This window comes from Aotus nancymaae, unplaced genomic scaffold (genome assembly GCF_030222135.1).
Source record: "Aotus nancymaae isolate 86718 unplaced genomic scaffold, 86718_ANA_hifiasm-v0.15.2.pri h1tg000064l_1, whole genome shotgun sequence".
NCBI classification, from domain to species: Eukaryota; Metazoa; Chordata; class Mammalia; order Primates; family Aotidae; genus Aotus; species Aotus nancymaae.
In genome coordinates, this window is record NW_026988479.1 from 4,846,610 (window position 1) to 4,869,397 (window position 22,788).

Genomic DNA, 22,788 nt, shown 5'->3' on the forward strand with positions numbered 1-22,788 from the left:
AAATGTAGCATTTAGCTTTGACACTGTATTAAATCTTTCATCTAAGTTTCTATCTCACTTAATTCCAAGAAAATCAAAATTTAAACTTGTCAATTTATATTATTTTCCCTCTAGTTTAAATGGCTTTATTCTTTTCTTTTTCTTTTTTAGTTAAATAACCATTTTTTCTAAATAGCCCCTCGTAACCTCTCATCTGGTGCTCTCCAAGTAGCTGGGAGGGGAACTGTGTGTAGGTCAGCAATCACAGCTTCTTTCACTACTCTCTGAAACCTTTTTCGTCTTTGCATCTTTGCAGTAAATTCCCTTACTTCAGGGCAACCAGAGCACACTGTTGGATTTGGTGGCCAACCATGCAGTTTGTAAGTGCAACTGAAGCATCTTGGCTCACCTACCTATTCAATTCATCTACACCACACTTTTGTTTCAAAATTATACTTTAAGTGCTGGAGTACCTGTGCAGAACATACAAGTTTGTTGCATAGTTACACACATGCCATGGTGGTTGACATCACCCTGTCGTCTACATTAGGTATTTCTCCTAATGCTATCCCTCCCCTAGCCCCTCACCTCCCGACAGACCCCAGAGTGTGATGTTCCCCTCCCTGTGTCCATGTGTTCTCATTGTTCAGCTCCCACTTATGAGTGAGAACAAGCATATAGCACACTTTTTATCTTTCCCCTGAAGCTTACCCTACTAGCTTATACTGCTGAAGACACCACTGAGCTTCAGGCCATCATCCATAGGTTCCCTGTGTTAAACTGCCCACCACTCTGACTTCTGTGGCAGTCAGAGTCAATGTGAGCTCAAGAATAACTCAGCCCTTCTCTCTGCCTAATTACTCAGTATTTTCACTACTTTTCTGCTTGAGCCATCCTATATGGACATGAAATAGAGTTACAAAAGTATTTGCTAATCCTAATTCCTCCTCATCTGCCATCAGAGAGAAGCCTTTGAAGGACTAGAAAGACATCTGCTACATGGAAATACCAGAGGGATGCATATTAATGCATTTTCAAATTTGTTATAGGTACACTGTACCAAACATATCTGGACTCATAATTTATTCATCTAAATATTTTTCAAGTTTCCACTAAGAATTCCAGAAACTGTTTTACATATTGGGAGTTAACATATTATTTCCTGTCATCATGGTGCTTAAATTCTGATGAAGATAGTGAATATCCATATTAAATAATTAGTTGGTATATTAAAAGATAAAACTGATATTTAAAAAATAGCCCATATAGGTAAGGGATAATCTAAGAGTTCCAGGGGAGAAGGAAATTTATAATTTTAAATAGAGTGATCCAGAAATATCTCACTGAAGAAAATGACAAGTGATATATGCACGAAGGTTTGATGATGATCTGGAGGATACATCTAAGGAAAGAATGTTTCAGGCAGAGTAAAAGCCAGTCAGCAGGTCCTAAGGTGGAAGGACACGTGTCACATTTGAGAAATGACCAAAAGAAAGCCAAGGTAGCTGGAACAGAATGAATAAACAATCGCAGGAAATTTCAGATTTTGTATTTTTTTGACTTCTTTGATAAATTGTAAAATTTATTTACATATGTTTGTTATATTGTCTTGGTATTGTTAAGAATTGTAGAGATGTTTCCTTATTTGTTTTGATGCTGATAACTTGTATTTCTCTCTCTTTTATCCTTAATAGCTTTACCAAGGAATTATTCATCTTTTTTGCCAATTTTCTTATACTTTTATAGTTCATTGATTTTCCTTTTCTTATTTCCTTTTATATTTTTAAGCTTTGATAGGCTTTTTTTCTTTAGCCCTCTGAAGGAATTTAACTATTGATTTTCAGTCTTTTTCTCTTTTAAATTATACTTTAAGTTCTGGGGTACATGTGCAGAATGTGCAGGTTTGTTACGTAGGTATACACGTGCCATGGTGGTTTGCCGCACCTATCAATCCATCATCTACATTAGATATTTCTCCTAATGCTACCCTTCCCCTAACCCCCAACTCCTTGATAAGCCCCCATGTGTGATGTTGCCCTCTCTGTGTCCATGTGTTCTCACTGTTCAACTCCCACTTATGAGTGAGAATATGTAGTGTTTGGTTTTCTGTTCTTGTGTTAGTTTGCTGAGAAAGATGGTTTCCAGCTTCATCCATGTCCCTGCAAAGGACATGAACTCATCCTTTTTTATGGCTGCATAGTATTCTATGGTATATATGTACCAGATTTTCTTTATTCAGTCTATCATTGATGGGAATTTGGGTTGGTTCCAAGTCTGTGCTTCTGTGAACAGTGCTGCAATAAACATATGTATGCATATGTCTTTACAGTAGAATGATTTATAATCCTTTGGGTATCTACCCAGTAATGGGACTGCTGGATCAAATGGTATTTCTGGTTTTAAATACTTGAGGCATCGCCACACAGTCTTCTACAATGGTTGAACTAATTTACACTCCCACCAACAGTGTAAAAGCATTCCTATTTCTCCACATCTCTCCAGCATCTGTTGTGTCCTGACTTTTTAATGATCGCCACTCTAACTGTAGGGTTTCTACAGAGAGATCCACTCTTAGTCTAATGAGCTTCCCTTTGTGGGTAACTCGACCTTTCTCTCTAGCTGCCCTTAACATTTTTTCCTTCATTTCAACCTTGGTGAATCTGATGATTTTGTGTCTTGCAGTTGCTCTTCTCAAGGAGTATCTTTGTGTTGTTCTCCGTATTTCCTGAATTTGAATGTTGGCCTGTCTTGCTAGGTTTGGGAAGTTCTCCTGGAAAATATCCTGAAGAGTGTTTTCCAGCTTGATTCCATTCTCCCCATCATTTTCAGGGACACCAATCAAACATAGGTTTGGTCTCACATGGTTCCATATTTCTTGGAGGCTTTGTTCCTTCCTTTTCATTGTTTTTTCTCTTATCTTGTCTTCATGCCTTATTTCATTAAGTTGATCTTCAATTTCTGATATCCTTTCTTCTGGTTGATCGATTCAGCTATTGATACTTGTGTATGCTTCACGAAGTTCTCATGCTGTGTTTTTCAACTCCATGAGGTCATTTATGTTCTTCTCCAAACTAGTTATTCTAGTTAGCAATTCCTCTAACCATTTTTTGAAAGTTCTTAGCTTCCTTGCATTGAGTTAGAACATGCTCTTTTAGCTCAGAAGAGTTGGTTATTACCTACTTTCTGAAGCCTACTTCTGTCCATTCATCAAACTTGTTCTCTATCCAGTCTTGTTCCCTTCCTGGTGAGGAGTTGTGATCCGTTGGAGGAGAAGAGGCATACTGGTTTTTGGAATTTGCAGCCCTTTTGCACTAGTTTCTCCCCATCTTTGTGGATTTATCTACCTTTGGTCTTTGATGTTGGTGACCTTCAGATGGGGTCTCTGACTGGATGTACATTTTGTTGATACTGATGTTCTTCCTTTGTATTTGTTAGTTTTCCTTCTAACAATCAGGCCCCTCTGATGCAGGTCTGCTGGGGTTTGCTGGAGGTCCACTCCAGACCCTGTTTGCCTGCGTATCACCAGCAGAGGCTGCAGAACAGCAAAGATTGCTGCCTGTTCCCTCTTTTGGAAGCTTAATCCCAGAGGGGCACCCACCAGATGCCAGCTAGAGCTCTCCAGTATGATGTGTCTGTCGACCCCTGCTGGGAGGTGTCTCCCAGTCAGGAGGCACGGGAGTCAGGGACACACTTGAGGTGGCAGTCTGTCCCTTAGCAGAGCTTGAGCGCTGTGCTGGGAGATCTGCTGCTCTCTTTAGAGCTGGCAGGCATGAACATTTGAGGCTGCTGAAGCTGTACCCACAGCCACCCCTTCCCCCAGGTGCTCTGTCCCAGGTAGATGGAAATTTTATCTGTAAGCCCCTGACTGAGGCTGCTGCCTTTCTTTCAGAGATGCCCTGCTCAGAGAGGAGGAATCTAGAGGTGCAGTCTGGCTACAGCAGCTTTGCCATGCTGCATTGGGCTCCACCCAGTTCGAACTTCCCAGCGGCTTTGTTTATACTGTGAGGGGAAAACTGCCTACTCAAGACTTAGTAATGGTGGACACCCCTCCCACCACCAAGCTTGAGTATCCCAGGTCGACTTGAGACTGCTGTGCTGGCAGCGAGAATTTCAAGCTAGTGGATCTTAGCTTACTGGGCTCCATGGGGTTGCAATCCACTGAGCTAGATCACCTGGCTTCCTAGCTTCAGCCCCCTTTCCAGGGAGTGAATGATTCTGTCTTACTGGTGTTCTAGGCACCACCGGGGTATATATATATATAAAAAACCTGAAGCTAGCTCGGATTCTGCCCAAAGGGCCACCCAATTTTGTGCTTGAAACCCAGGGCCCTGGTGGTGTAGGTACCCAAGGGAATCTCCTAGTCTGTGGGTTGCAAGACCATGGGAAAAGCATAGTATCTTGGCCAGAATGCACCATTCCTCATGGCACAGTCCCTCATGTCTTCCCTTGGCTAGGGGAGGGAATTCTCCAACACTTTGTGCTTCCCAGGTGAGGTGACACCCCACCCTGCTTCTGCCTACCCTCCGTGGGTTGTACCCACTGTCTAACTAGTCCCAGTGAGATGAGCCAGGTACCTCAGTTGTAAATGCAGAAATCACCGGCCTTCTGCATTGATCTCACTGGGAGCTGCAGACTGGAGGTGTTTCTTTTCATTCTTCTTGCAAGCCACCCTTCAATCTTTTTCTTTCTAATATATGCTATGAACTTCCCTAAGGACAGTTTTCATTTTAGACTACACATTTTAAATGTGTTCTAGTTTGTAATGACTATGTTAAAATATTTTCTATTGTCAATTATACTTACTTTTATAACTTTTGAACACTTGTACTATCTCCCTACTATACATTGTTGCATGTGTATTAAATTTTGGGAGATATTAACTTTAATGTTTTATTTATTCAGTATTTGTTTATAGTACTTATATAGCTACTCTTCCTGGTGTTCTTCATGTCTTTTTGCATTTCCATGTTTCAATTTGCCATAATATTTTTTTCTGAGAAACAATTTTTGTATATATGAAAACATTCTTATGGTACCTTTATTTTTCAAAAAGTTGTTTCACATAGTCCAGAATTAGAGACTGGCAGATTCTTTTTTCCTACCAAACTTTAAACATGCCATTTCATTATTTCCAACTTGTATTGTGTTGGTTGCAGACACTTGTCAGGTTCATTGTTGTTACTTTGAAGTAAAGTTTCCCTTTTTTTCCCTAGGCACTTTTAAGATTCCTTTTTATTTTCAGCAGTTTTGAGTTGTGTTTTGTTCTGTTTGTTATGTTATATTCTTCTTGTTGCTTCCCAAGCTTTTAAATCTTTTATAGACTATTTTTAGAGCAGTTTTAGATTCACAGCAAAACTGAGTGTAAGATACAGAGGTTTCTCTTATACCCCCAATCCCCACATATGCATAGCCTCCCCTGTTATCAATATTCACCCGTAGAGCGGTACATTATTTTTTAAAATTGATGACCTTACATGCACACATTACTATAACCCAAAGTCCAAAGTGTTTATTAGAATTCACTCTTGGTATTTAAAATTCTGTGGGTTTGTACAAATGCATAACAGTATCCACTATTATGGTATCATATAGAGTAGCTTCTCTGCCCTAAAAAATCTTCTGTGTTCCACCTATTTATTCATTCCTCCCTTCTTAATCCATGGCATCCACTGATCTTTTTACTTTTGCCATAATTTTGCCTTTTCCAGAATGTTAGATAGTTGAAACCGTATAATAGGTAGGCTTACAGACTAGCTTCTATCACTTAGTAATGTGTATTTAAGATTCCTCCATCTCTTTCCACGGCTTGATAGCTTATTTCATTTTAGCATTGAATGATGTTCTGTTGGATGGAGATACCAGCTTATGAATCCATTCACCTTTTCCAAGTTTTGGCCATTACAAATAAAGCTGCTATAAACATCCATGTGCAGGATTTTGTGTGAACGTAAATTTTCAGCTGCTTTGGGTAAATACTAACTAATGTGATTGCTGGATCATATGCTAAGAGTATGTTTAATTTTGTAAGAAATTGCCAAAGTGTCTTTCAAAGTGGCTGTACCATTTTGCTTTCTAATCAGCAATGAATGATGGCTCCTGATGCTCTACATTCTCTTCAGCATGAGGTGTTATCTGTGTTTTGGATTTGGGCCTTATTGAGCTTTATTTATTCTGTGTTATTGCCTTACAAGTTTTGAAATACATTTAATCATTAATTCTCAAATAAATGTCCTATTTTGTTGTCTGTTTCCTCAAAATTAGAAGAATGCAACACCTATAATTGTGTCTCACATGTATATCGTGTTCCTTTTAAAAACACTTTCTAATCATTTTCTTCTCTATTGCCGGAATTTGGGTATTTTAAATTAACTAATCTATCCAGCAAACTAGTTCTCTTTCCTCCTCTGTTTAATCTGCAGTTAAATCATCTATTGAGATCATAATCTACTGAGATAATAATCTCAAATACTGTGATTTTCAAATCAAAAATGTCTGTTTGATTTTTTTATAAATCCCAATTCTCTGAGAGTTTCTGAATCTTTTATCAATTTTGTCTAACTTTTCCTCAATGTTCCTTAACGTATTAGTCCCAATTATTTTAAAATCCCATCTTCTAACTACAGTATTTGGTCACTCCTTGGTGACAGTTTATTGTTGACATGTGGTCAAATTGACCTGCTCATCATGCAAGCCTGGTATTTTTTGAATCAATGATTAATGTTTAAAAATCTCTGCAGCAATGGAGGTTCCAGATGATATTATTATATAGGATAAATTATTTAGTCTTTCTTGGTCTAGACAGTATGGGAACTAATGATCCTAATTTGGGACTGTATTGTGTCACAAGTCCACATGAAGATTCCGTTTGGCTATTCAGAGGTTTGGGATTTTGCTATTTAAAACACCATTCCATGCCAGTTTTAGAATATGGCAATTTTCTTGAAGGAGAATACTCTATGGCTTCTCAAGTCTCCGGTTTTGTTACTTCAGCTTATTCGACCACCAAAGTCTCCAGCCTTTTATGGACAATAAAATCCAGTGCTGTTGGCCCCTCCCACCCCCATTTGTTTTTCTTTTTTCTTCTGCAATTGTCCTCTTCTGGATTAAGTCCAGCTTCTCATTCCCCGGTTCTTGCTGAAAATTAGCAAACCACCAGGGAAAAAGTGGCTTTAGTGATTTAGCTCACCTTTGAGAGTTTCCCCTATTTTTAGGATTTAAAAACTTCTATTCTTTTTGTTTCTATGGTTCACTGATGCTTTTACAAATACTATTTTCTGTTTTATCCAGACTTCCTAGTTGTTCCCAACAGGAATATTGGACCACTGTGAACTACTCTACACTGTGCACCACTGGCTTTGTTATGTAATGAATGGATACATTCACTTCTAAAATATTTATTATTTCCACTGTAGTTTCTCTTCTTTTATCCATAAGTTATTTCAAATTCTGTTTCAAAATATCCACTTATTAGGAGGAAGAAGAGAGGGAGGAATTCGAAGAGTAACTATCTTTGTGTTGATTTCTAGTTTTATTGCAGTGCAGTTAGAAAATATTACCTCTGTGACATTGTTCTTTGTGTATGTAGTGCCGTTTGGTGGCATTGGCAACTTTAGAAAGAGTTTATGTTTGAACATAATATGTATCTTCTAATTGTTAAAGAGTGTGTGTGTGTGTGTGTGTGTGTGTGTGTGTAAGAGAGAGAAAAAATTATATAAAACTTTTCAGATGGAATATTTAGATTCTCTATTTCTTTATTTTCATCTAATTGAATCTATCAATTATTGAAAAATCAATTATTGACACTAGTTTGGAATTATCTATTTTAATTTTATCATTAGTTTGAGATGAATTTATGATATACAAATATATTAAATATTATCCAATACTTATAATTATATAATTATTCCCTTTATGCATAATATTTTTACTTCAGGGTATTTTATAAAATATTAACATTGTGAACCAACTCTTTGGGAGTTATTTGGCTTGGTGATTCTTTTTTATTGTATTAATATTCTTATTATTAAGCTTTACATGTGTTCTTATGGCCAGATATATAGGAATTTTATTAAACCCAATCCAATAAGTTTTTAAAGTAAGTTCCTTTTAATCTAATTTGACTACTAACATATTTTACTTTATTTCTGCTTTCGTTTTACCAGATAATTTCTCTCTAGTTGTTTTCTGTTTTACTTCTATTGCAATGATTACATTTTTCTAATTTCTTTTGCCTTCTACTATTTTGCTAGTTATTAATTATAGTTCTTTATTTCAGTAGTTACTCATTTTGAAAAGTACATATTCTCATATTAACATAGTCTAAAATTGGTTGTAATTTCTCTTCTGAGTCTGAACAATAGTAGAGTTCTTTAGATTAGTTCATGTGTTACTTAATTTTATAGTATTGAATTCACTATATTAGTTCCTTCATTGCATAAATCTCACACACCTCAAAACTCAGACATTATTATTACTGTCACTGTTATTTCATAGAGAATGTTCATGAAGATTTTCATGCTAGTTTTCTTGTATTCACTCCTCGTTTCTATGTTCAGCTTCCTTTTTTCTGTAGCACTTTTTTTACTAGTTCCTTCACTGAGGGTCTTTTCCAGATTCATGCTTATTATAATAGATAACATTTAAACTTTCATTTATACATTTGTGTATTTATTTATATAATTACATATGTTATCCAAACATATAATAGATATATATACAAGTATACTACAATTGTGTATATTATGCATTTGTGTATGTACTTGAACAATTTTTACCACATTATCAGTGAAAGTTTTCTCAAAAAACTGTTTATTACACCAATAATTGTATGTGAAGTATCATGATGAAGTGGTTTCTTTTTCTAATTGACAAAAAGATATATTTGGGTTGTGGTGGCACAGTGAATGTGAACTTCAAACTTGCTCTCTTTAAGTTAAATAAGTATTTATTTCGTCATTATTTTTCTCTAGTTTTTATATCTGTGGTCTCTTTCTTCACAGGAAACCATTTCTTTACTTGGCTTGTAATTATGATTTGTGAGCTCATATTCAGTGAAACACGTTTTCCCTCTGAGAATTTCATGCTTGCTGAGGTGATAAAATATCTCATCATGGTCATATTTCATTGATTATCACAGGACAGGCAAAGATATCCACATAATGGGATCAACTTTTATGTTACGTATATGACTCAGTATTTCTTAAGCTTCATACTGATGCCCCTGTGCTCAAGGTAGCTTTGGGTTTTTATTTCTAGCATACTTAGATTTTTTTTAAGCCAAGCTTTCTTGTTTTCTCCTGCACTGACAGATTCCTAAGGTTATTTTCAAATGCTTAACGGTAATTAACAACAGCATTTTCAGGCTTTTTGGTTTATGCATGAATCTCTGTTCCCTACTCACCAGTGCCTGTACCCACAGACATTTTGAAACCACACATTTATTTAAGAAGTTATATATCTTATCTGATACTCAGGCAGTGGCAGCATCAACTCATGATTTTATCTCTCCAGATTTTAATTTTTTAAGCTTTAGTTTTGCACTTGGGAATTATCTTTTCTTTTTCAACCTCAGCTATACATTCAAAAAAAGTATATTACCTATAATTTGTCATCTCTATGAGTTTTTAGCAAAAGGGGATTCAGTCTATCATGATGCTAGCATGCATAAACAACATTTTAAGATCTATACAATATTCTGTCTTATTTGATCAGATGTGTATTATAGCTTTTATTTTACTCCTTTTCTTTCTAGATCAGTTTTCTCTTAGTATTTATAAAAACTGCATAAGTGTTTTAAATTACTTAAACATTTAAGAAAATCTGGAAGCCTTTTTAAAAAATCTATCTTTTAAAATAGAAATTAGCTACACTGATACCAAACTTATAACTTCCATAAGGGTATTTTTACATTCCTACATCACCTTCTTGTATTTTAATGAAATAGGCAGATTATTAGCCAACTAGTGAGACAACTTAGATTCAAAAACACGTTCAAAGACCTATTTGAATTTAATCATGTAAATGGGTTTCATATTATCTGGGTACTATTCTTACATCATTCCAATTTTTTTTCTAATTAGTAATAAAACGAATTTTGGTTCTTCACAATTACACTTTTATTGCATTGGATCACATTATACGTTAGTCTTTGTTTCAGACAATTTCACCTTTGCAGTTCCTTTAACACACCCATAACTGAGGAAATCCTGAATACAGTGTTGATGCAGAGATGTGCTACATGGCTGACACACTTAAAAACCCTAAGCCACCACCTCTATGAGTGACATTAACTCTCATAAGCATCTGCTTGCCCTTTCCCCTGTTTAGTCTTTTGTTAAGAAACTCCCCCAACTCCCATTGCCTTTCCCTGGCTAACCCTTGACTACTCAGGGATATCACTAAGTTGTTACCCTATCTCAAAGCTTTTCCTGCTTAGATTTTTCTCTACCTTATTTCCCCTTTTTTATTCTCCTGTAATATCTTACGTACATCTTTATGTGTTAATGAACAGATTTTAAAATGAGCATTTTTAAATCACACTTTTTTTTTGAGACAGTCTTGCTCTGTCACCCAGGCTGGAGTGCAGTGGTGCAATCTCAGCTCACTACAACCTTCACCTCCCAGATTCAAGCAATTCTCCTGCCTCAGCCTCCTGAGTAGCTGGAACTACAGGTGCACACCACTATACCCAGTTAATTTTTGTATTTTTAGTAGAGATGGGATTTCACCATGTTGGCCAGGGTGGTCTCAAACTCCTGATCTCTGGTGATCCACCTGCCTCGGCCTCCGAGGTGCTAGGATCCTCGGAGGCCGAGGGTGCCAGGATTACAATCCTCCAAAGTGCTAGGATTACAGGCATGAGCCACCATGCCCAGCCAAAATCATACTCTTAAAGTCATGTGCCTCATCATTGCACCTTTACCGCTTGTCATGTATTACATTTTTTGTTCCATTAGGCCTCAAATAATAGTAAGAGTTATAGAGTACAGTCATAGGATCAGTAATTTACCTAGAGCTGTGCCAGGAACTTGTACCAAGAATGCCTGGATTTTGAACTCGGGTAGCCTAGCTAGTGCTTAAAAACACCACTTCTGGAGCCCAAAGACTTAGTTTTGTTGGAATGGATCCATCTGCTCACATAAAAACTCTGATTTCTCCATTAGTTCCATTACTGGAAAATGCATCCCGTAGGGTTTTAGGAGTCTCTTATCTTATGAGGTATGTCATAGCATGTGTTTTGTTTTCTGATGAGAGGTTCAGTTGACTTCTTGTACATGACTTGACTCATTTTTAGGTGAGAAATTAGAAGGTTGTTTTTGTTTGCTTTGTATTTCCAGAATTTTTTGTATTAAAAAAGTGCTTTAAGCCAGCAGTGGCATATGCCTGTAATCCCAGCACTTTGGGAGGCTGAGGCGGGTGGATCACTTGAGGTCAGGAGTTCAAAAGCAGCCTGGTCAACATGGCGAAATCCTGTCTTTACTAAACATACAAAAAAATTAGCCAGGCATGGTGGCAGGTGTCTGTAATCCCAACTACTTGGGAAGCTAAGGCAGGAGAATCGCTTGAACCTGGGAGGCAGAGGTTGCAGTGAGCTGAGATCACGCCACTGCACTCCAGCCTGAGCAACAGAGCAGGACTCTGTCTCAAAAAAAATAGTGCTTTGAAAAGGGTCTGTATTACATCTGTCTTTAAATAACATCTGTGTTAAATCCTTTGCCCCTTAACCCCATCTCTTATTATAATAAACATGTGGGTTCTTGAAAGGAACTGAAAAGCTAGGCTTTTAAACAGAATAATGTAAGTCATTTAAATTAGTGTGGTTACAATCATTCTCCATAACTTTCAAATCAAAGAAAAATTCCTTAGTGTTCCAAATCTAAGAACAATGGAATTTAAATTTATCGGAGTCTCAAATGAAGATTCTGACTTTACACTTTGGTAAAATAAGAATAGCAGTAGATGGTCATTTTAAGGGTTCTTTTGGGCCATTTTTGGTCTTACAGACCACACCCTAGTCTATAAGAAGTTCTACTAATTACCATTCAAATTTCATAGACATGATTATCATATTTATGAGACTTTACTTTTCTCATGATAAAACTGTATATTTTTGTTCATATGAATATGTGATGGCATGATGTTTTTGATGCATAGTTGTAATCATACCTCTGTGTAAATATGCACTAGTCATTTTTGAATATTTTATATTATTTTGTATACATCTACATTTTATTGCATAAACATGTCATTATATTATAAATTATTGCCTGTATCATCGTATTTTTTTGCATGACCACATGATAGCCATTGATTTCCTATAACCTGGTGATTATGGATTTCTATCATCTAGAGTTCCAAGAGAGGCCATTGCCCTCTTTCTCTTCCCCTGTTTCATAGAGCTGGAACAAGAAACAAAAGTTGTATACTTGTCATATTCCTCCTGCTCCCCACTGCTGTTTCTAAACCCAGATCTCTCTGATCCTGAAGTTTTTGAGCTTTAGCAACTTAAAGCTGTGATTGATCTTGATTCTCACCCACATTTCTTATGGATGTTGGTCACTTCCCACTGTCCCAAGTTCTTTCTGATCATGTGCAATTTCATGTTTATTTTATTAGTTCACCCAACACTATTTAATAATTATTGATCTCAATCTAGATGACCTCTACCTGCACCTGTCTTTACTCTTGTGACAATACCTAGTCATGTCTTAGAACTTTCTCTCTGAAATCTTAAATCCCTAATGCTCACTCCCCGATTGCAGTCTCCAGTACTTTTTTGTAAAATGTCTGCTCTTTTCATCATTGATGATTCTATTCTCTTTATTACTGTACTCTTTTCTCCAAATTATCAGGTTCCCTCTAACCTTACTTCTTTTCTCACCCCCCATAATCCATATAAGTGTTATGCCTTCTTTCACTTTCAACTTTACTGACAACTTTTATACCTTGTGGTCTTTACACCTGATCTACAAAACCTCAACCTAAGTTGAATCTAAATTTACTCGCTTCAGCCACCAAGTTGAATATCACTCAGCTGAGTACTATGTTAGTGCTATTCCAAACTCATGCACTCCTCAGCTGAAGCAACATATTTTCTGACATTTACATTAAGCACTCCTGTAGTACTTATTTGGCTCTTTCATATTTCCCTAAGTGGCTATTCCAATCTTTTTATTCTCTTCCAAAAATTACTATTCAACTTCCATTCAGCTTTGACCCATATATCAAATTATGTTTTCTCCTTTTTCATTCAGATATACAGTGATATCGGAAAGTATTTTCCTTAAGTTAATAAAATATTCTGTGAATACCTACAGTAAATATCATATGCAACTGTGAAACTGTAAATATTTCTATTAAACTCAGAAGGAAAAATAAGGAGCTTAGTGTTGCCCATATATTTCAATAGTATGTTGGAAATCCTAGTCAATGCAAATACAGTAAGACATTAGAAAAAATAAAAATTACAAACAAGTGGCAGTACCATTTTTATGTGGGGAAAGTATGACATTAGAATGAATACTGGAGAAGACATGTAAAAATCATTAAAGCAACTGAATTTTATATGTCCTAGTCCATGGGACAAACAGGTATATGACATGATAACACATATTAGCTGAGTTTAAATCTGAACAGAGTGGTAGGACTCTTTTAGCTGTGGTGAAAAAAGTGGCAAAATATATGGGAATCTTATGGGAAAATTTGTACTGATCAATGATAGCAGCATGCTAATTATAGTTAATTTAAGTTAGTATTTGGGGGAAAATTTAATCTCTTATTATTTTATTTCCAAATGCTATAAGTTTCAATACTCTATTTAGAGTAGATTTTTTTATCTTCCCTTTTTCTTATCTTTTATGTTTAAATCAAATTTTAAAAAGTTTTTATTTCATGTGTTGCTTAATAGAACTATAATAGATAAAGGAATATGATTTTCTCCTTCTCCCCTCGTCTTCTCCCTTCCCAGCCCCTCTCTGTCCCTATCTTTATCTTTCTGTCCTACTTTGTCTTGATTTAACCTTGAAGTAATTTCAGTTATCTTAGTAAGCCAAATGAAGTAACTGGGCTTATCATCTGTCTATACATCCATCCATCCATCCATCCATCCATCCATCCATCCATCCATCTACCTACCTATTCATTAAGAAGTCATTTCCTCTATTTGTAGATGATACATTTCTATAAAATCTATTTTAATTTGTAAAGATATAAAAAACTACATCCATATGTGTATTTCATCTTTTTGCTGTTTCTTCACTTAGTTATATTTCTAAAAATAATATGTTTATACTACCTTTTGCTTAAAGATTATTGCATCTCTACTTTCCTGATAGGCTTGTGGATACCAGGCCTTGACAATGTGCTTGAAGGTTTAAATGAATTGTTGAGAACGTCAGATATACTTTCAGCTAAACTCCATTTTCAACCCGCCTACAATGCTTCTCCCTAGACTATGTGTGCCTCAGTCTTGAGCCTTTCTGGAGTTCCACCCCATGCAGAAATTCTCTTCTCATCAAAAATCTTCCTCTTGTCATTTAGGCTGTAGCTTTCACTAGATCTGTTCTTATTCTTCCATCAATCTTCTAACTTTCCCAAACATGGGCATGATGATTTATTCTTTTAAAATTGTATTAAAATAATTTATTTACATTCTTACCATTATGTTTTGTTTCTGGAGAGAGAAAAAAAGTCACAGGCAGTCAATTGACCATCTTTAATTACCATAAGCTCTGCATTAAATTTTTTTCAGAAACAAACCACCAGCAGATGGATGCAAAGGTGAAATTAAATCCACATTCCATCATGTTTAGTAATTATGTGGTCTTTGGTAAATCAAACCTTCCTAGGTCTAAATATCTTCATCTATAAAAGGAGTTCAAAATTTATTTTATAAGGATATGGGAAATAGAGAACATATTATGTATCAAAAATAATTGATATAATAATAATTTTTGTTATTTAAAAATAATATGAAAACTTACACTTGGTAGGTTACAATTCATTTTCTGAAATGATCATTATTCAAGTATATGTCTTAATTTGTAAAATGGGACATAAATATTTGATTAAAGAATATCAAGGAGTTTAAATATTATCATTTTTCCTGATGATTTTCAAAAGATCAAATTATCTTGCTAAGATTTTTACCTTAAGTAATATTTCAGTATCATATACTATGCAACATACCGTTTAGCAAAGAAATTTTCAAATTAAACCTTTTTAATAATTCAAATATGATATAGGTCTATGCCATATTAGTTAAAATAGTGTTTCATGAATAGAATTTAACAATTGTATTTATCAAAAATATAAATTTAAGTTCAAGACTGCCTTATATGTAGTTTATTTTGCATTGTTTTTTTGAAACCATGTTCTTCACAATAATTGACTATATTTAAAATAATCGTTGCTATTTTATTTACATTTTCTAAGTTATAACTGTTCATTTGTCTTACATGATGATGAAATTGGTATTTATAACATATATTCTTATATTATTCCTTTTGGGAATTTGATAATTGGTAAAATAATTTTACCTAAAATATGAAATTGAAAAGGATATGAGCAGTTTTTTGCCTGGCTTATACATATACACTTGCCCCTAAAATTTCATGTATTAGAGCTAGATTTCACAGATTAATATTGACATTTTAGTTGAGACAACTGTCATTTTCATTCCTGCTGCTAATAACTAGTATAAACATTTGCATATTCATTCAGACATATAAAAATTAATGTTTGTGTTTTTTTAGGTATAGCTTACTTGAGTGGAATGTGTAGCGAAAAGAGAAAATGTATTATTGCTGAAGACAATGGCCTGAATCTTGCTTTTACGATTGCTCATGAAATGGGTCACAAGTAAGTAAAAATCATGACTATGTTAAATATGTTAGCATATAACTTTGTAATTCAAGTTATTGAATTACATGGATATCTTTTGATTTTTTCTTTGGGCTTCAAGCTTTTGAAAAACTAGGGAGACAAGAAGAGGTGAAGACTGACTACATTTAAAGAATGTCTTTTGAGTGTTGCAACTATTCCTGCTTCTTTGAAAAAAATCTTATTACGTTATTAAAATCTCCATCAAGACAGTCATTACATACTGCATGATTGCTCTCACTACACATTTTTAAATGATACAAATGTTTCCATAATCATAAGACTACAAAGCTATAAACTTAAACATTCACTCAGTACAAATGAAAGTAATTCCAGCTTATGGTAGTACCTATATTCATTATTACCAGGCACAAGAATTAACCCATATGATTTAGATGTAATGTACTTGAAAGAGAATGAAATTAGGCATATAATTAACATGCATTGAATATTAACTATGTCTCAGGTACAGTTATAAACATTTTACATAGATTAGTTCACTTAATACAAACCCAAGGAGGTAATTATTATTCTAATTTTTATTTCACTGAAATTAATAGCAATAATTAATAATAGCAATACTTACATAGTATTTACTATTAATATTTGTCAGACATGTTTCTAAGTGCTTTGTATATACTCACAGCAATTTTGTGATGTTGTTAGTGTGCTCATTTTTCAGGAAAAATACTGAAATATAGAGAAATTAATTTACCCTCCTGAAATTATAAAAATGGTAATTGTTGGAGTGAGGGGTTTGAACTCAAGCCATTCAACTCAGGTCAAACTGTTCCATAATTCTACATTAAGTTATCTGTTATCTTAGGGCCTAGATTCCTCATCTGTGAACAGGGATATACTTTTGATATAAGATTAGTTTAGGATTCAAATTACATAAAACTATGATCGTATTTTTTGGAAGTGTATTAAAGTAGAAATGGTGGCCTGGAGCAATGGCTCATGCCTGTAATTCCAGCACTTTGGGAGGCTGAGGTGGGCAGATCATGAGGTCAAGAGATGGAGACCATCCTGATCAATATGGTGAAACCCCTTCTCTACCAAAAATACAAAAACTAGCTGGGCATGGTGGTGCATGCCTGTAGTCGCAGCTGCTCAGGACGCTGAGGCAGGAGAATCACTTGAACCCGGAGGCAGAGGTTACAATGAGCCAAAACTGTGCCGCTGCACTCTAGCCTGGCAACAGAGCGAGACTCCATCCCCCCCAGAAAAGTAATGCATGGGTTGGGGAATCAGACTTAATTTTGAATGCAGGCTTTCCTAATTGCTGGCAATATCAGCAGTACAAATGAAAGTGTTTTATTTGGACTCAGATTTAGTGAGGCCCTACTCAAGGAGGTGATCTTTATGGAGGGCCCTTTAGTTAAAGACATATTTAGTTTGACCTTCAGTGTTTAAAAATTGAATTAGTTGCCAACATTAAAAAAGTATAAATTTGACATAAAAGTAAGATTTGCAGACCTGGTAACACTCAACCCACAGTCCCATATGGCAACCATTCCTAGAAGCTGGGTAGTATCTGTACCCCTTAAATTAGACCCATCTTTCTCAGTTCATCAGAGGCTGCAACGCCCTGGTATGGTATACCCAGCTCACTTCATTTTCATTATATTCCTGGAGTCTGTAGGCAGTTGAGTAAAGTTTAGTTGGCAGTGGAATTTGATTGGTAAATGAAAGCTTAGAAGAAACAATTTACATAGGACCTGACAGTGGTTAATTTAAAAAGTTATTCACATAAACACAAGTGATCAAATTGTGATCAGATAGCTCAGTGAATTACCAAAAATTAAATACAGCTACAGCTAAGTATCTATAACCCAGCCTAAGAAATAGAACAATATCAATAGCAATTGATTTTTAATTTTTTTAAATTGATCAAAATTTACCCCATGGAAATGTTTCAAAATGTGTATACACTGTGGAATGGCAAAATTTAGCAAATTAACATAAGTATTACCTCACATACTTAGCATTTTTCGTGTTGAGAACCTAAAATGTACTCTCCTAGTAACTTTCAAGTAATTGATTTTTGATGACACCATTTTTAAATGTAAAAATATGCAGTTGTCCCTCAGTATTTGCCAGGGGATTGGTCTCTGCATATACTCAAATCCATGCATATCCAAGTCCAGCAGTTGGCCCTGTGGAGCCCACTTATTTGAGAAGTTTGTCCTCTATATATGCAAGGTTAGCAACCTGCAGACACTGCAATTTTGATCCTCATTTAGTTGAAAAAAAAATTTCCTCTAAGTGGGCCCACACAGTTCAAACCCATGTTGTTCAAGTGTCAAATATCCTTTCATATTCTCCCATACAGGCTTTCAGTCTTCAGTCAAATAACCAAGAATAAGAAGAGTTAATTCGTTACTTAAAAAAAAAAGATCAATATACTTTAACATCATCATCCTGTAGGGAAAGTATGCAGTGCAATAACCTTGTTTAATATTTCATTCTAGGAATGATAGGCTATAGATCCTTAATTCCAAAACAATTTTGAAAACTGAAGGGTATTTTCAGTTTAGTCATAAAACCTATGAAAAAATCATAGGCATCATTTAAAGGAAAAAATGCTGAGAATAATGTCTAGAGGCAAGAAAAACTTATTAATAATTTTAAGAAGCTATATGTAAATTAATCATAAATATAATTCTCATAAAATACATTTATTAATAATTATGATTTTTGCTCTTGAGCTATGCAGTAACACCTTGATATACAGTGTATATTTTTGCAGATTTTAAATAATTTTGTCAAGTACTCTCAATAGTAGAGTTTACTTTTAAAAAGTATATTTTTAAACTGATATGCTAAAACCAGATATGCAAAATTAATTTCTTCAATCTTCATTGTATTCTAAAATGTAGGAAAAATACTAATTAAGGGAATCAAATACAATACAGGTTAATTTATTAACATCTAAACTGTTGACCATGGAGCTATAACTATTTAAATCAAAAACTAAATGAGGTAATTTAAGGAAAAGACACTTTAGCTTTATGTAGTAGAAATGTTGGTTTATGACCAGGAGCTCAGATTGGAATAGCTCAAATGGTACGAAAATATTATTTTATTTGACTTTTATAGAACTGTACCCAAAATCAATAGAGATGTGCCAAAGTTATGTGTAATACTTGATGGACTAGGACCAGGATGTGATATATGTCGAACTACTCTGTTACTAAAAATTCTTCGTAGCGGTAAGCAATATTTGTCTCAAAAGTAGTGGCTGGTGTTTTCTTGATGCTAGACAGTGAGAGACAACAGCAACAGCAGTCAGAATAATGTCATGTTTATAAAAGACAAATAGGAAGAAATTTATCTATATAAATTATGTCATCATTATCATCCAGTATAAGATATAAGGCACAATGTAAGAAGAAATAAAGAAAGACGGTTATAAGAAAAAATGTCTATATGTTCATAATCTCTCCAGTGGGGAAAGTCTTCATGGATATTAAATAATGACAGCTACAGATTCTATGCACATGCCATTGTGCATGCACACGTTACACAGAGACACACACACATATACACGCAGAACCTTTTTACTTAGAGGCATGATTAAGAGTTAGCTACTTAAGTGAAACTCTTTAATCCTATATTTTTCTTTTTCTTTTTGAATTTCCTTTTCTTTTTTTGTGTTAAATTATGTAAGTGAAAACCATCTTCTAGAAACTAAAAACGAACTATGACATCATATAATCCTGCAACTCGCAATCTTAGAATAACAGAATGATTCCATGTAAACTTTTCAATTCAAGGAAATTACATGTAAAATAATCACATATAAAATGTTTCAAAACAGATCTAGAAATTCTCAGAACAAGTTCACATATAGCTGCAAAAATCAATATGCTCCACTATGTACAAAAAAAAAATGACTCTTGGGGATGAAGATTTGAGTATATAAAGAGAGCAAACATTTTTTCTTTTACTAGTGCAAAGGAATCTAAAACAATGTCAGCCAAAATGTATTGACATTTTCCTTTGGCAAATTATCAACTTAAAACCATATAATTACACAGAAAAGTGAAAATTAAAATCTACAGTAAGAAAGAGGAAATAAATTATTTAAGCCAATGTTTAAAAATTGCCTTTCATAACAATTTTGTGGTCTAAGCAATGAAGTGTAGGAGTTATTATTTTTCTGGTAATCACAATTTTTGACAAGAAATGTTTTTACTGGTAGTGCTGAGTTAACACATATTTGTCAAATATAATTGGGATCTTCATAATTTAATGTGATGAAGTCTAAAACTTTATTTTTGTTAATGAAAATACTTAGAAAATTTTTCATGAATTTGACAGTTTATTGAATTCATATATATGTACATATTTATTATAGCCACTATATTTTATCTGATCTTTATGAACAACAGTTTGTTAAAGTAAAGGATTTTACTTTCATTTTTGGCCATAACTTATTAATAGATTAATTGTTATTAGATTGCTATGTTTTGGGGTAAGAGTCCCAAAGACTACTCTTGGGTTGATTCACTAGCATAACTCAGAAAACTCAGCAAAGCTGTTCTGCTCATGGACACAGTTAATTACCATGGAAGGATACAGATTAAAATCATAATTTTAATTATGGTTAAAAATTAAACCATAGGGGAAAAAATCACATAGGCCAGAGTCCAGGAGACACCAGGCTTCAAGCTTCCAGTTGTTGTGTCCCAGTGGAGTTGTACAGACAGTGCTTAATTCTCCAAGCAACAAAGTGTGAAATCATCACAAAGTATTGGCAACCAGGGAAGCTAACCTGAGCCTTGATATCCAGGGATCTTACTGGAGTCTGAACACGTAGACTTGGTTGACTTCCCACAAGGCAAACCTTCAGTCTCCATCCCCTCCAGAGGTCAACCTGGCCCTAGTCTCCCACCATAAATTACATTGTTAGCAAAAACCATCATGGTAGAAGGCCTCAAGATAAACAAAGATGTTCTTGTCAAAGATACTTTGGAGGGATATTCCAAGGACTTAGAGGTTACTTCCCAGGAGTCAGGCAAGGACCAAATAGTTCTTTGGAATGTGCAGGTTTTGGACTACTCAAACTTGTTAACTCTTTACTGCACAATTACAGAATATTTTTAAACTTTCAAAATTTCATATTTTGTATTGACTTACCAAAGGGATTTTAATAAAAACAACAGTGTATTCTTTCATTAGCAGGTATTGTGCTAAATACTGTGCATTCATATCTAATCCAATTACATAAGAAATCTGGAGCTAAGTATTGTCATGCTTGTCATTTTACAGATGAGAAACCTGAAACTAATAGAGATTAATTTTTAGTTTATTAGATATGAATGTCATCTTTTCATTAAGTATGTTGTAAAGATTTTTCCTAATCGTAAGTGATTTAATCTTGATTTTTAATGTTTATATCCTGTAGATTTTTTAAATCATCAAATTTCATACTTTCATAATTTCTTCTTTAGGTTTTTATGATTACAAGTACTTTCTCATTCTAAAATTATGGAAACACATTTTTATATAGTTGTCTTATGTTATCTCTCTCACTCTGTCTCTCTTTCTCTCACTGTTTAACACTTTAAGCCCTCTAGAATTTACTTTAGTGTACATAATAAATTTCTCTCCATGAAAATCATATTTTGCATTAACTGCTCAATAAGTGATCTTACTACTCAAGTGTGGTATGTGATGAGATAGGGCTCTATGCCAGAATATAGCACATTGCTTCCTTCATTGAAAGTCTTGACATGAAAAAAAAAAAAAAAAAAAGCTAAAATATACTGTGTGCTTAGTGATGTAGCTGATTTACATTCTGGCACCAGCTACTTATCAGGATACAAATCAGTAATAAAAGGAGTTCATCAAATGGCAGCAAGTGCACCAACCACACTCTGAGTAGCCCTGCCACATCGCAGATGTGACAGTTGCTGTTCAGTCTAAGTCACTCTTGCACTAGGAAGTTGCATTTGAGTTGCTAGAAAACCATCAGTTTTTATTTTTGGCCTGAAAGGTGGCCTGTACTTGTATATTTTTGTCCTTTTTATTCATGAAGCACATAGACATAATCCTATGGCATTCATTGCAAATAATAAAAGTTGTTCTTTTGTACAAATATTTAGTGGTGTCTTATTTTGTTACATAAAGATACTATACTTTCACACACACACACACACACACACACACACACACACCCCATAGGTTTTTTTCCGTTATGTCTACAAACAACTCCATTTTCTTTGTGGATTCCAACCAGAAGTGACCCTTGCATTATTGTGTATGGTTTCAGGAAAATTTAGCCCCAAGTCTAATATATTGTAAAAAATATAAATTATCTGGGAAATGATAATTTTAAATATACTTATTAGTAGCATAATCCCATGACCATTTTCTGACCTTGCTAAATCTGGACATTTATTGATGTACAGAATTTTGCACTGGCTTAGCACATTGAGGCCAAAGACTTCTGCTCCCACCTAAAGAGGGAAGGCAATACTACTACTTTAGAGATGATTGCCAAAGCTCACACAGCTAATAAGTGCCTGAATACATGATCAAAGCCAAGTCTGTCCAAATCCAAAGCCCATGTTATTAATTACAGTGCTATGCCAAAAACATGGAAAAGTTCTTCTAGCTAACTTTACTCAACTCACTTCTGGGCTGGCTCAGGATTATCTGTCCCTACCTTATCTCTTCAGCCATACTTCATTTCATTCTCAGCGCTAGAGTTCTTACAGTTTCCAAAGTACCATGTTCCAATGAGAACACATGGAACCAAGGAGAAAAACAACTCACACTGGGGCCCGGCAGGAAGGATTGAGAGGGAGAGCATCAGGAAAAATAGCTAATGCATGCTGGGCTTCATACTCAGGTGATGGGTTGATAGGTGCAGCAAACCACCATGGCACACGTTTACCTATGTAGCAAACCTGTGCATCA

General features: G+C 34.8%; 1 protein-coding gene and 1 long non-coding RNA gene across 2 annotated transcripts in view; one reads left to right on the plus strand and one right to left on the minus strand.

Annotated features, from left to right (window-relative positions):
• ADAMTS19 (ADAM metallopeptidase with thrombospondin type 1 motif 19) overlaps positions 1-22,788 on the plus strand; it is a 255,323-nt gene that overhangs the window by 103,766 nt on the left and 128,769 nt on the right. Inside the window, exon 8 of the mRNA XM_012447921.3 lies at positions 15,732-15,837. Coding sequence (XP_012303344.3) covers positions 15,732-15,837 — 106 coding nt within the window. The remainder of the gene's footprint in view (positions 1-15,731; positions 15,838-22,788) is intronic.
• LOC135270622 (uncharacterized) overlaps positions 1-22,788 on the minus strand; it is a 371,213-nt gene that overhangs the window by 97,084 nt on the left and 251,341 nt on the right. The window lies entirely within an intron of this gene.